The sequence below is a fragment of the Corylus avellana genome, chromosome 3, assembly GCF_965113065.1.
Source record: "Corylus avellana chromosome 3, dhCorAvel1.hap1.2, whole genome shotgun sequence".
Lineage (NCBI taxonomy): Eukaryota > Viridiplantae > Streptophyta > Magnoliopsida > Fagales > Betulaceae > Corylus > Corylus avellana.
The window spans coordinates 31,553,545-31,568,186 of NC_142492.1; the positions used below are offsets into that span (position 1 = coordinate 31,553,545).

Here is a 14,642-nt window from a genome sequence, read left to right on the forward strand (position 1 = left end):
TTTATGGAACAAGTTCAAAGGATTTAATGGTATTCAATCAATTTGACCTCTATAAAAAGGATTTAACTTAATCTTGCACAAATAGCTTGTGACAAAAACGTACAAATCCACCTTAGAATTAGATAAGGTTTACCTAAGAGATTTTTATGGGGAAACAATTAGGATACACTCTGTTTTTAATTATATGTCTTCATTTTAAATGATGTATTTATTAATAAAATAAAAAGGAAATCTTAAAAAAAAAATTATTATACTTATTATTTTTATTAATGGAGAACAGGAGAAGTGAAGAGATGGGTATTTCTACTTGCCTTCCAATAAAACAAAAAACAGATAAAACATTTATTTTGGGATGGAAATTCATAAAAAAAAATCCCTTCATAAGGGTTTTGTCCCTTTCACTGTGAAAAGTGTCCAGAAAAGCTATGATTTCAATTTTTTTTTTTTTCCCCTTTGTTTTAAGTTTTTTATCTATGATTATGTTTTTTTTCCTACATAGGTATTTTCCTAAGCTATTCTTTTAATTCCACTATCTCTAATGCACAATTTCCAACTAAAGTTGAATCTACCAAAATCTACACCAATTATGTCAAGAAGATTAACGGATGTAATTTCTCAACAATTTATTACATATTGCTGAGATTGAATTCTTGACTGGACTTACAAGGAAAGAAAACCTTTAGAGGATGGCTTTTTTATTATTTTACTTCCAATAATGAAAATTCTCTGGATATGCCAGGAAAAAAAATAGTTGCCCACTTGGCATGGTAGAATGCATGGTGAATTTTCAACAGAATGACCTCATATTGAAGATGGTTCCCATGTCTTCTTGTTCCATCCAATAGATATTTTCAAAGGCTACCTACTCACCATAATTTATTCCATCCATGCTTAGAGAAATAGCATGATCATTTTGGCCATTGGAGCAAAGATCATTTGATGATTCTTTATTCCCATGACATTAGTTGAATAAACCCTAAAAAAAAAAAAAAGAAAAAAAAAAGAAAGACTTGGGCTGCATGATCCAAACATGCCAAGATAAAGCTGCACTAGTACAAAATCTTGTATTGCATAGCTTGTAACACCCCCTAAAACACCCTTGGGACGATTAGTAATGTTATATATATCGTACCGCTTGACAATGACTAATTTAAGAGTAGATCGGCAATATAATAGCATTGCTCATTTCATTATTAGATTATGGTAGAGGTAGAGTGCTATAGCATTAGCATGCTTTGCTTGGAAACTGAAGGAACTGGTTTGAGGATAAGTTGGGGGACCCAGCAATGGAAATCTTTTTTATTTGTTTGGGAAAAGAAAAAGAAAAAAGAAAAAAGAAAAAAAAAAAATATATATATATATATATAGGAGAAAATCCAAAAGAATAACGGCCGGAGAGTGGAACCTTTCACTTGAGGTGTGTGTGGGAGAGAGGGTATTCCATTATAGCAAGACAAAGGAAGGAATAGTTAAGGAAGGAAGTTAGTTTGAGTAGGTTGCTCTCCCAGATGGGTGCTCAACTGGACAAATCTGAGGCCGTTGGATTGGGAGTGGCGTAGGATCCTCGGTTGAGTACACGTGCTGCTGCTATCTTTCCACTCCTTTACCTCTTTCTCTTTTATCTTTGCTTCCATGCATGGATTTCTCCTCCAAATATAGTCAATCTTTGAGAGAGAAACTAGTGAGATAAAAGAGAAACAAGCGCTCGCTCGCTCACTTAGGTCCTTTTAATTTTTCTTCATTGCCTTGTTCATCGCCATCATTAGCAACAAAGGTAACAGAACCTCCACCTTGTGCAAGTTTGATTTTTTCTTCATATTTCAACTACCCAAGAAACAGCTGCTTCAATTCGCAGAGATAAAGCTAATATACTACACGTTTACTACGCCTCTCCTTTTCCTCCTTTTCTTGGGCTTCAGATCTTGTTTTTTTTTTTTTCTACAATTCTGTGAATTCCGAGATGGGTTCTTCTCTGATTAGCTCGGAAAGCAAGAAACCGTGATCTGACACGGTTTTCCAACCAGATTTGAGCTTTCACCTTGATTTTCTGATCTGGGTCTTCTTCTCTTTTCCTTGTGGTCCTCTGTTTGATTACCCTTTGGCTTTTGTTTAGCATTGTTGCTCTGATCTGTGTTTTCCTTTTGCAAATTGTAATTCTAATTCAATGGAGGAAGGTCGAGGAGGATTAAAGCACGTATGCAAGTTCTGCAGCAAGCGCTTCCCCTGTGGTAGATCATTGGGCGGTCACATGAGGTCTCATTTGACCATTAATTCGACAGAAACAGAGGAAAAACTGAGCAAAATAAAAGTCTCCTCTTTCAACAATGGTAGAAACCAGACTAATGCTGAGATGGGTTTGGAAGCTGGGATTTACACTGGTTATGGCCTTAGAGAGAACCCCAAGAAGACTAGGAGGCTTGCTGATTCAAGCGAAGAGACTTCGCTCTATGAAAAGTTATGCAAAGAATGTGGTAAGAAGTTTCTTTCTTGGAAAGCTCTGTTTGGTCACATGAAATGTCACTCAGAGAAAGAAAAAGGTTGTATTAGCTTGGAGGATCAAGACTCGTGGATCAGTGCTAGCCACAAGCTCGTCATGGACAGCCAATCCGACAATGAATCCGACAATCCAAGTCGGAGGAGGAGATCGGAAAGAAGAACAAGGTACATGGCAACTGCAACCTCTTCTTCTTTCTCTTTAGCCAATGGTAATTCCTCCTCTGTTTCTGATATTGAGCAAGAACAAGAAGAGGTTGCTATGTGCTTGATGATGCTTTCTAGGGATGTGGGTCATTGGGGTGGTTTGAATTCTGCTGCAGAGTCTTCTGATAATAATTCTGTCTACTTAGAAGCTCTTGAATCTTTTCAAACTAACCGGATTTCTAAAATCGATGGCAAGACTTTTGTCTGCAATGGTAGTGAAACTGTGAAAGTGAAGAAATTTAGTGATAAGAATTCTGAGGATCTCAAAGGGAGAAGGTCAGAATTCTGTGCTCCTGGCAATTCCAGAAGTCGCTCTAGAAAGAACAAAGCTGAAGCTTCCACTGATGGGTTTTTCAAGAATGATCATTTCGGATTTGAGGATTCTGAAGTTGAATTGGGGAAGAATTTCTCCAAGGAAACTGCATTAAGTCAAGCTCAATTGGCTTCAATCAAGTTTAACTCAAGCAAGAGAAAGTTCCTTGATTCCTATGATCCTGAATTGAGGTCAGAGTCCTTGAAAACTTTGACTACCAATTCTATGGATTCTGAAATCTGCAAGAATTCCAATAAGAGGAGTAAATTTGAGTGTACTACTTGCAACAGAACCTTCCACTCATACCAAGCTCTTGGTGGGCACAGAGCTAGCCATAAAAAGATCAAAGGTTGCTTTGCTTCAAAAATTGAGAGCAGTGAAACTAGCATAGAAACTGTTCAACACTCTCCTCACCCTACAGCCGATAGTAAGCTCATCAAGTTCTGCAAAAATGAGAACCCCATTGACCAAGAAATACCAGCTGGTTGTGCTGAAAAGAGACAGAAAACCACAGGGTCCAAGAAGAGTAATAAGGGGCATGAGTGCCCAATTTGCTTCAAGGTTTTTCCATCAGGCCAAGCCTTGGGAGGTCACAAAAGATCCCACTTGGTTGGTGGCTCTGAGGCTAGAAACAATGCCACCATTGTAATCCAGAAGGCAGCGGCTCCAGAAACTCGGGACTTTCTTGATCTCAATCTCCCTGCTCCTGTCGAAGAAGAGAGCAATAATGGTCGTGTCGGGTTCGCGCCGTGGTGGGTAGGAAGCACCCACAAGCACGAGGCCCTAGTCGGTTTGATCTCTAACTGAATTTTTCTTAGTCCTGGCTGTGTGACGCCGGACAAATAAAAGAAAAGAAAGATAAATTTCACGTTGAACAGACTCTCACCGCCGAAACAAAGAGGAGTCGCACAAAGTGTACACACAAGTTTTTTCTGGACACTATTCCATTAATTCTTTACAAGATTCAAGCATTGCCAAGCTCACTGCCTTCAACTAGGCCTTCTGCAGACTTCATCTGATAAGTTTTTGTCAAACACTTCTTTCCTATATGCCTATATGTTTTACCTTTTCTTTTAGGTTATAGAATAAGCTCATCAATGTGTTTCAGTTCCACCTTGAAACTTCAAATACTGTAACAACTTGGTTTTTTCTTTCTTCTATATATTTCTTCTCATATATACTTCTACCAGCAATGTAGAACACCCTCTTTATGTAAAAGTCTTTGTGTGTTTGGGGTAATTATTTTTTCTTGCCATCAAAGAGAGAATGAGTGAAGTGTTGAATTTTTTTTTTTTTTTTTTAAATAATAATAATAAAAGGAGTAATTTTATAATGCACATAAAGAAGGCATGTGAGCTGAAGGTGGTTGTTTAGTCACCCACCATACAACATGACTACCCATCTCACTCTCCTCTTTGCTTATACAATACAAGTGGCGTTATTAAAAGCCTATGCTCAGTTGAAAAAAAAATATATAATCAAATATTCATTTTTTTCTTTAAAGGCAAAAGAGAGAATGGACCACAGCCGGCAATAAGTCTGGAGTTATTTCCGGAAGATAAAGCCGGTACAAGCGGCTTCTGTGTGTTGGACACATCATAGTATTTCATGACAAACTATCAAACACTTGGACAAATTATAAGAAAACTCAAAAAAAATTTACTATTGTTTTTAGGTGGATCAAGCACGCCACCACTTTGGCCCCTATATATGGTCTCACCATAAATGTTGCAAGATAACAAAAAAAAAAAAATAAAAAAATAAAGTCTCCAAGTTGGGTACGACTAACATGTTAGAATATTGATTAAGATTGTAATATTAGGAGGATATGATCTTTTTACAAACTGGGTTGTAGAAATTTTTTTAATTCGATCTTTAAAAGTGTTATATGTCTCTTAAACATGTGAGAAATACTTTGAAATTTGTGCTTATGCTGGAAACAACATTTTTATCTTACAACTATCACACGCTAATGTGGCAGTCCCAACCGATTATCGATTGGGTGAGATAAAAATGTGATTTCTAGCGTAATTAGATAATTAGAATTTTCAGTTACAAAGTATTTTTTTTTTTTTTTTTTTGGGCAAAAAAAAAAAAAAGTGGTTGTTTCAGTAGGCTCTAGTAGCTGGCAGTTGGTGCCACTTTGTCAAGTAGTACAAAGAACTAACTACCAAGAAAGCTTTGCATATATTGGCTTCCCTTTCATCAACCTCAAGGCTACTTTTGGTCAAACATGGACAGGAGAGATGCTTGCGTCACCTTCCGTCTCACACATTTTCTCCCACGTCCACGTCAGACTTGCAAAAATCTAAATAAAGCAATCCCTTACCCAACACACACCCACAAAAAAAAAAAAAAAAGGTATGAATGAGACGTGGCATAATATAATTGTTCCTTAAGACGTGAGAAGTATGTCATCAAGTGTTGTGACTTTTTTGGATCCAAGCAAGAATCATACTGTTTATGTTGATCGTGTGAAGTTTGAGTCAACTTTAAACCAAAATCAACTTGGTTTTATGAAAATTGATTTTTTTTTTTTTATCAACCCAATTCATGGGATATGATAGAATATAGTTAAATTTTTACACAAATTTTACACATACTAATGTAACGTGTTTTAATTGACTATCAGTCTCTTAAAAAACCACACAAAAGTATTAACCATTTAAAATACGTTACATCGACTGGTGTAAAAAATTTAGTGTAAAAGAGCAACATTACTCTTAAAACAAAAATTATAAGATCGAGTCTTAACTTTATAGTTCATCTCCAATTCATCAACTATTCCATATTTACCAAAAAGTGTCTTAGCAAATGGAAAAGAAACAAAAGAAAAAAGATTCAACAAAAATCTTTACCCAAAGAAAGATATAAAGAGAGTAATATGAGTTGGACTCTAGGCCAAATGTTACGCCTTGTTTGTTAATCATTTTGAAAACACCATTTTTGTTTTTAAAAGAAAACACTTTTTGCTTTTTTTATTTTTTATTTTTATCAAAGTCTTAACAATAACAATAAACAATTCAAAACACAAAACATATCTCAAATAAAAATAATAATTTTCATTAGTCTCTAAGCAAATAGTTTCCTTAGTCTCTAACCAATTAGTTGATCTCCAACTCTTTTCTTCCCTAACTTTTCTCTTATCTTTCCTTTCTCTATACTCTCTCCCTATTATTTCTCCTTTTTATGGTCCCTCTTTCTCTTTTATCTCTCTCTACACTAATGTCTTCCTCTTTTTCTTTTTTACAATGGTCCATCTATTGGACATTTGGACTTATAGATTACACTAGGGAAGAGATGGTCTTTCTTATCCTCTGTGACATACTCCATTGAGCTCAAGCCCACATTCTCTCAACCCATAAGAAAAAAGTGGGGGCAAAGTGGCTAACCCAAGTTTGAACTTATTAGCAAGCCCAAGCTTGCAATTCCACATGGTTAAGATCAATAGATTTAGGTTTGCTTGGTTTGTTCATCGATTCATATTTAATTTTAAATTTTTGGAAAATATGTAGAATCAGTTTGTGTGATTTATTTGATTTGCAATTAGCTTTATGTGGTATCAAATTGAACTCAAAAATCTCTGATGTATGCCATAAAAAAAAAAAAAAAAAGAAAAAAAAAAGTCCAAATAATCAAATTTCGTTCACTAACTTAATCGGATTTTGATAATGTGAAACGTCAGAACTAATAAAATTGTGACACTTGTCGCATTTAAGTCAATGTCACACTAATGAAATATGTTAAATTAGTGGGTAGAATTTGATTGTATGGATTAAATTTTTTTTTAACATACCTCATGGACCTCTGAGTTCATTTTGATATGACGGAGAGTTAATTGTAAATCAAGTAAACCATAAGGAATAATTTTGCATTTCTTCCTAAATTTTTTTTTTTTTTAAAAAAATTTTGAATCATTAAATAACTATTTCGCAAGTGCTGAAGTTTTTTTTAGAGTAATGCAAAACATTTCTCTATGTGAGAGCTGTTATATATCTATCTTCCTTATATCTTGTCTATGTCTGAGACTGCACCCTTCTTCTTCAAAAACACATTTATTGACTAGGGCGTCGGAGCGGGCTCATCGGTTAATCACCGATGACTCTCTCTAACCTTTTCTTCATTTGTGTAGGCCTTTTTCGTGGTAGGCGGACGTGAGACCATTGTTATCTACTAAAACAGCTTTTGTACTAACAATCTCTTTGTAAATTCACAATTAAATATGTGAGACTCTATGTGGGTTAAATAAAACATTTCTCAATGGTAAATACTATATTTTAATGTTATAATTGTCCAAAAATATTGATATAACACTCATAATTAATTGTCTTCAAGGGATAGTTTAATTGGTTGGAAATCACGCCTCATGAATATGAGGTCACTAGTTGGAATCTCCCATTTCTCCCCTGATCCAATGATTAAATATTTTTTTTATAAGTCCACACAAGAAGAGGAGAGAGAGTGATTTGAACTGGTGACCTCTGCTTTATTAGGCGTGATCTCCAGACTCCAGCCGATTAAGTTATCCCATTGGAGATAGATTTAATAATTAATTAAAAGTACCACGTGAGCACTGTTAGACAATTGTACGATAAAAATATAATATCTACAATTACTTTATAATTAACTATAGCACTTACAATATAGTTTTTTAGCAGTTCAAATATAATTTTTTTTAAATTTTGTTATGAAAAATTAATTTAGCCGTTCAAATTTTATTATTTTTTATGAAAAAATTAAAATTTGATTTGAACGGTTGGAAAAAGTTAATATAAAATTTAAAGCCACCCGGATTCTACCATGATCGGCCAACAAGCATCCCACAACACGTTACTAGGCTCTGCAAAACTCTCTCTCGCGCTCACCAGATGCGTGTTTCATGTTTCCATGGACTACACCGGCAGATGGTCTTCTCAGCAGCAAACCCCACAAATCCCTAACCTTACCCCTATATTTTCTTCAATTCCGCACGCTCTAATGTACCACCAGCCACCAGAAACCTCCCTCTCCGCCTTGTCATCCCACTTCTCTCACCAACATCACACCACAAATCCTATCCCTAGCCCTTTTCTATATTTTCCGCAGCCAGTGCTTCCCTCTTCCCTAACCTCTAACCCTGACCTTCACCCACCTGGCACCGATCCCTCTGTCAATTCGTGCTCCTACCCATCAACCCAGGTCGGTTTTCACGGATGGGTTTCTAATCAAGCTGAAGCCATCAGTAATGAAGCTGTAAGTGTCTTTTTTGTTTTGTGCTTGTTTAATTTCTATTGGGTTTAGTCAATTTTGTTTTTTGTGTGTAAATTTTGGTTTTTTTTTTTTTTTTAGCTGTTGATGTGAATTTCGGGTTTTTATGTGAAATTTGGCTTTTGTTATATGATGTACTGGTGTTGGTTTGCTTAGAAATGGAGTTTGGAGGTGTTTTGTTATGTGGGATTGTGTTAATGAAGACTATAAAGCGGGTTTAGGTTTTTGTGATATACTGCCATTGTCTGACAGATTTGTTTGGGTACTTATGATGAGGATGATTTTCGGGAGAGCGATTGAATTTCAGTTCTGTATGTTGAATGGGCTTTTGGGTGAGTGGAAAAGTGGATAGGGATTATGGTTTAATTCTTGTTTCTGGAGTTGCTTGAGTAGTATTTCATTATGTGCCATATACATGCGGGAGTGCATGTTTATGGTCACACACTTGTGAGACATGTTAACGTGACCGATCTCATCTAACTGAACATCGCACGACCCATAAATTCTCTTATGCAGTTATGCATTCCTTGTGAAAAGTTTGAAGTTTACACTATTTGTTTTTGAAACCCATATCCTTTCATTTGCAGGCTATCTGTTCTTTGAGTGAGAATTATAGTGTGTCCACCAATGATGCCTCGGGGATAATTCCACAGCAAACTAAGGTTGTTCAGTCCATGAGGTGTGAGGTCTGCAAAATTGATTGTAATAGCAAAGACGTTTATGAGACACACATAATGGGAAAGAAACACAAGAGGAATTTGCAAGTACAAAATTGTCCAACTAGTGCAATGTTATCAGGCAGCTCTGATATGATAACTGATATAACAACCCAGATAGGCAGTATAGGTGGACAAACAATATTTGGAGCTTCAGGTGTGGCTGCTAGTGAGGAGTTGGAGACAAAGAAACGGAAGCTTTTGGATGGCGGTGCAGTAGTTGATTCTGTCAGGTTTTGCACAATATGCAATGTTGCTTGCAATAGCCAAGAAGTGTTCAATAAACATCTGGCTGGGAAAAAGCATGCTTCTCAGGTAAATTAAGCAGTTAACCAGCTTTTTCCAGGATTAAGTTATGTACCATGTTCATCATTTGCTTTGCCTTTTAAGATTCTGCCACCCCTACCACCAACCTCTGTTTTTTTGCTTTTGAGGAAACAAATATTCTTTCGGGGCTTGTGTAAATTATTGGAGTTGATTTTCTTTTGTTGATCTATGATATAAACTTCGTATGCTCAAATCATTTGTTCAAGTCTTCTATTCAAACTTATTCTGGAAATCTGTTTCCTTTTTTTTCTCTCGAAGGTGATTGCCTACCACAACTATTCAATTCATGTTATAAATAGAGAGATAAGATATATGATTTGTAATTGACCCCAAGGGGTAGCTCAATCAGTTGGGGGTTGACCACGCTTCATCAAGCAGAGGTTACTAGTTCGAACTCCTCTTCTCCTCCCTCAGGGGTCAAATTTTTGTTGTTTTTTTTTTTTTTAAAAGAAAAAAAAAAAAATTATCTGTAATTGTCATGCTGTATGCTAAAAAAAAAAACTTTCATGTTATATGTAAATAATGATTCATCTTAGGTACATTGAATTATCTTAAGTAGGTCCTCTAGATATTGCATTGCTAGAACTATTATGGGAGTTTCATTTTTAAATGCTTTTGATTTGTGCCATTCAATTGATTTGTAATCACTACTATGTTCCATTTGGTGGAGCTGAGTTGTCTAAGAAGTGCTTGCAGATGGTCTAACTGTCTATCTTGTCAAAAAGGAGAATTTGTAATCTATTTTGGATATCCCTTTCATCTTCCTTCCTTTATTTATTTATTTTTTAATGTAAGGTATAAAAAAGAAAATATATTCATGTCATATGCTACATTTAATCTATTCGAGTTGCTTCCTTTTAGGCCCTGAATTGGCGACGTAACTCTTTCTTGCTATTCAGCATCAGTGTGTATTAAAAACTACTTTTATTATAATCTATGTGGTGCGATGTTACTTAGTACTCTAAGAAGTACTTATGAGGGGTCTATTTTGTCAAAGTAGAAGGCATGCCCGATGAACAAAAAAGTAATAATAGAGGCACACAGACCAATCAATCGTATTGGTCATATTCTTGAATTTGGAATGAAAAGAGGAGTAATATCTAGTTGAGGTGAATCCAGCTTCATTGGAAATCTAACTCAAAATGCTACAAATTATTGTGAAATAGGAGTTTCCAAATTTTGTCGTTTGCTATGCCAAAATCTTCCTGCAATAAAAGAACGCAAATCTAGACGAATTCTATTCCGATTTGTACTTGGATTGCTTCCTAATTTGACTAGGAGATTGAAGTACGATTTTTATGGGCTTCCTAGGGCTTCTAGGGTTTGTTTGCTCCATATAAATAGGCCTCTAAGCTTCAAGAGAAGGTGTGCTTAGTTTTAGACATAAACTATCGTCTTGGAGGCCTAACAAGTTGAAAATGGGAAGATCAGGCAGGAGGCCATCCCAGCACCACGATGAGCAGCTAACTCTGTAATAGGGCGTTGATGTAGCCTTTTTCAAGTAACAATGGTTTAATTGTATTTTAATTTAGACTTTTCTATATGCATGATGGTTGTATAACTGTGAGAATTGATCTTAATGTTTATATTAAATCATTATGAATTTCTTATCTTGTCTTTGAAAGTCTTTTATATTGATTGAACTCAATCCTTCATATTTTATGTGATTATGTGAATGATTGTTATATAACAGTTTTAATTGACACATAATCAATAGGGTTAGATAGATCATGCCTAGGGAAAATGGATTGTACTACACCCTAGTTTAGTGTAATTTAGGTAGACAGTTCGTACCAACCGAAGATGAATTATACTATTCCATTGATTGTGTGTATCTTATTAAGGAATTAGATAGGCCATACCTAGGGAAGACGGATCGTACCGCATCTTAGTGGTTAGGTGGACGGTCCATATTAACCGAAGATGGGTTATACTTATTTCTTAAATGATGTTATTTTCTTGATTACTCGAGTGAGACAAGCTCTATATCATGCATAGTATGAATGTTTCTTATTAAGTTATGATTGACCATTGTTATGCAGTGAGTGGTAAAATCAACCCCCTATTCTTTCTCTCATCACTACTATCTTTATTTTTATGTTTTTACTTTTATGCATTTAGTTATAATTAAAACACAAATCAAATCTCTTCTAAATTAAGAAAAACTTGATAACAACACCTCGAAGTCCTTGAGGTTCGACACCCTCTATATAGCCCTATCCGACAAGGATTCGTTCTATTGCAAGTGATTAATTTTATTATTGATATATTTTGGTATAAAAAGACCGCATCAGACCTCTTAAAAAATCTGACTGAAGCAAAAGAAGAAAACATTTATCTTCAAAATTTGATGGATTCAGCCAACAAAACTGAAAAATCCTTGAAGGTAGAAAATAACTCCTTGTCTACTAAGTTGTTTGATATTAACAATGTTGTTGTCAAATTGCAGGACAAGAATCAATTCTTGATGAATAGGATGGATGTAATCAAGGGATCAGAAGATACCCAAAAAGAGGAAACTCTTACAGAATCTCCTTCATCAAAACTGAACACCATTCTGAGCATGCAGAAGTCCTTTGGTGATAAACATGGAATTGGCTATGATCAAACTGCTTCTACTTCAAGAAATATGGTAGCTTAAAAAAATTTGATAAATTTTGTTCATGCTTCACATGTTGAATTGAGTAATATTAGGAATAATGACAAGAATAAAGGTAGGATTACAAATAGGTCTCCTAACTTCCTTGGAATGAGAGGGTCCCGTGGACAAAATTCTCAAATTCATATCAGGAGAATACCTTTTAAGAGACCTATTCCCACTTGCCATCTATGTGGCAAAGTAGGTCATATCCGACCTCACTACAACCGTCTCTCTCACAGATCTCCTGTTAAGGAAAATTCCCAAGAATATGATTTAAGGCTTTGTTTCAAGGGAACATTAACTAGTTAAGTAAGAAATCCTTAACCTTAAAACGGGTGTTTTGTTGGGGTATTATAGCAACAGTTGCATAACCCAATATAGTAATACCCATATTGAGTAGTCCTATCATCCAGAACGCCACATAAATTATTCCTTGATGTTCGGAACTATGGAATAATTTCACCATTTAAAACATAACAAAAACAGGGAAAGGGTGCAAAAACAACAAAATAAAGTTACTACAACACACAATACATGAGCTAGAACACAAAATAAATCAATCCACAAAGAGAACTAGCCATGTAACCCCAACACACTCTAAATAGGACCCTGATTACCTTCATTAAGGAAATGATTTGGTTAAGGGTGTTATTGTGGATGAAATTATCAAAAAAAAGGGTGTTATTGTGGATGGCTTTGTTAAGTGTTCCCTTTTGCATTTTATAACCACATTTAACTATTGTTCTGCTCTAAGTTTATATTTTTACTTCGTATGCTGCACCCTCATCTTTTGTTATTTGTGTTCATAGGCTCATAAAAATATGAACTTGCCTTCTCTATGTCTCTTTGCGTTTGTAGTTTGTAATTTATGCGGTGCGGTTTGATTTTTGTTATATGCATGGTTTCTCTGTGGTTCTGTTGATATTAGAAAATTATCACCCACTAAATCTCATATACTACACGCACTCTTCATTCATGTTAGTGGTGTATGAGTATGAGGGTGTTTTAGCCACTAAATACACCAATATGATGTACTGATGATTACTTATGGCGTGAGTTATTGGAATTTAGAAATAAAAAGCATAACTGCGAAGGAATCATAATAGTTCTATGCTTCTATAGTACTTTATTTTGGTTATGCAGGCTCGCTTAATAGCTCTTAATGGGGTCGGACCATATATTGCTGCAATCAGGTCTCATGATAGTGGCACTTTCAGAAAATACCCAAAGAAAAACAAGTTTGTTCAATCTGCATGGTGTGAAGTATGCAAAATCAATTGCAACAGCAGTGATATCTACATCAAACACATATCAGGAAAGAAGCACCAGAGGAACCTGGAGAAACTGTCGCAATCAAAGAATGATGCCGGTGCCCCCGCCCCAAATGCTCCACTGGCCTCAACAAAGCCAGTAATTGGACCAATAGAAAATCCGGAGGCCAATAAGGGCAAGAGTGTTGTGCAAAATTCAGGGGAAAAGGTAGCCGAGTCACAGGCATCAGAAGAAGATCTGGAGACAAAGAAACGTAAGATTTTGGGACTTGGAGCAGCAGCCGAAGCTGTTAGGACCTGCACCATATGCAATGTGGTGTGCAACAGCCAGACAGTCTTCAATTCTCATCTTGCTGGTCAGAAGCATGCTACCATGGTGAAGCAATCGCAGGGTCTCAACTAATAACTGCCACCTAAACCTGATTGCTTGGAGACCAAGTATAATTTATCAGGATCATTTTTTCTTTTCAAGATGTTGTACATGCCCCTTTTGTCTTGAAATATTAAGATGTAGCCTTTAGTGTCTGTGTTTTTGTCCTAGTAAGGTTTTTCCCTTAAAAAATGCAACAAAAATCATGATTCTTTGGAATTAAAATTCCTATAATACTACCATGCGTCAATGGTTTCCAATAATTGGTTACAATCTCAAGGGGTTGGCTTAAGTGGTAAGAGCCTGGGTCTTTGTAGTAGTCCATGAGATTCAAAGTTCGAATTTCCTTGAGTGCAAATAATTTCTTGGGGTCAATCCGTAGGCGAAGCCGGATTATTACTCGATTTATGTAGAGGGAGTGCTTTACACAGATTCGAGGTTTACTTGATATAGGTGGGTACACTTGCATTTGAAGGATTCCCTATTATCAAAAAAAAAAAAAAATGGTTGTGTTATTTCTAGGTCATTGTTGGGTTTATTGGCAAAACATTTTTAGAGGGTTTTTTATTTTAAGTATTTTAATTTGATATAACGGTGAAGGGTTAAATACCTTATTCCCCCTAAGGTTTAAACTCTTTATTTTTTATTTTTCATAGGTTTTCATTTTTATCATAAGAGGTACTTGTAGTTTTCATAAAGACGGAGATAATACCTCTATTAAAATTCTATCCAAAATTTAATGGAATGTTATGTCAGCACCAATCAAAAATTGACACATGTCATATAATTAATTTTTTTGAAAAAAATATTTTAAAAAAAAATTAAAAAGATGAAAAAAAATATATTTTTTTAAAAAAGAAAGAAAATAAAAATTTGGGGGTGGCTATAGCCATAGGAGTGGCCGAACCCACCCCTAGTGGGTTTGGGGGTGGTTTCGGCCACCTCCTTTGGCTCATTGGGGGTGGCCGAGCCACCCCCATCCGGTGAGCCAAGGGGGGGGAGGGGGAAATAAAAATGTTAAAACCGAGGTACCAAAAAAGTTATTAACCTTTTCTTT

At 35.6% G+C, this 14,642-nt stretch overlaps 2 protein-coding genes across 2 annotated transcripts; both read left to right on the forward strand.

Moving 5' to 3' along the window:
• The first annotated feature begins 1,994 nt into the window (after positions 1 to 1,994).
• On the forward strand, positions 1,995 to 4,184 carry LOC132175820 (uncharacterized). Its single transcript, XM_059587880.2, has one exon. The coding sequence runs from the start codon at positions 2,165 to 2,167 to the stop codon at positions 3,818 to 3,820; it is 1,656 nt and encodes a 551-aa protein (XP_059443863.2). The 5' UTR covers positions 1,995 to 2,164; the 3' UTR covers positions 3,821 to 4,184.
• Positions 4,185 to 7,819: 3,635 nt separating this feature from the next.
• On the forward strand, positions 7,820 to 13,741 carry LOC132175800 (uncharacterized). The gene is made up of 4 exons (XM_059587857.2): positions 7,820 to 8,245; positions 8,848 to 9,291; positions 11,753 to 11,935; positions 13,088 to 13,741. Exons 1-4 carry the CDS (start codon positions 7,901 to 7,903, stop codon positions 13,616 to 13,618), a joined length of 1,503 nt encoding a protein of 500 aa, XP_059443840.2. The 5' UTR covers positions 7,820 to 7,900; the 3' UTR covers positions 13,619 to 13,741.
• Positions 13,742 to 14,642: the final 901 nt, after the last annotated feature.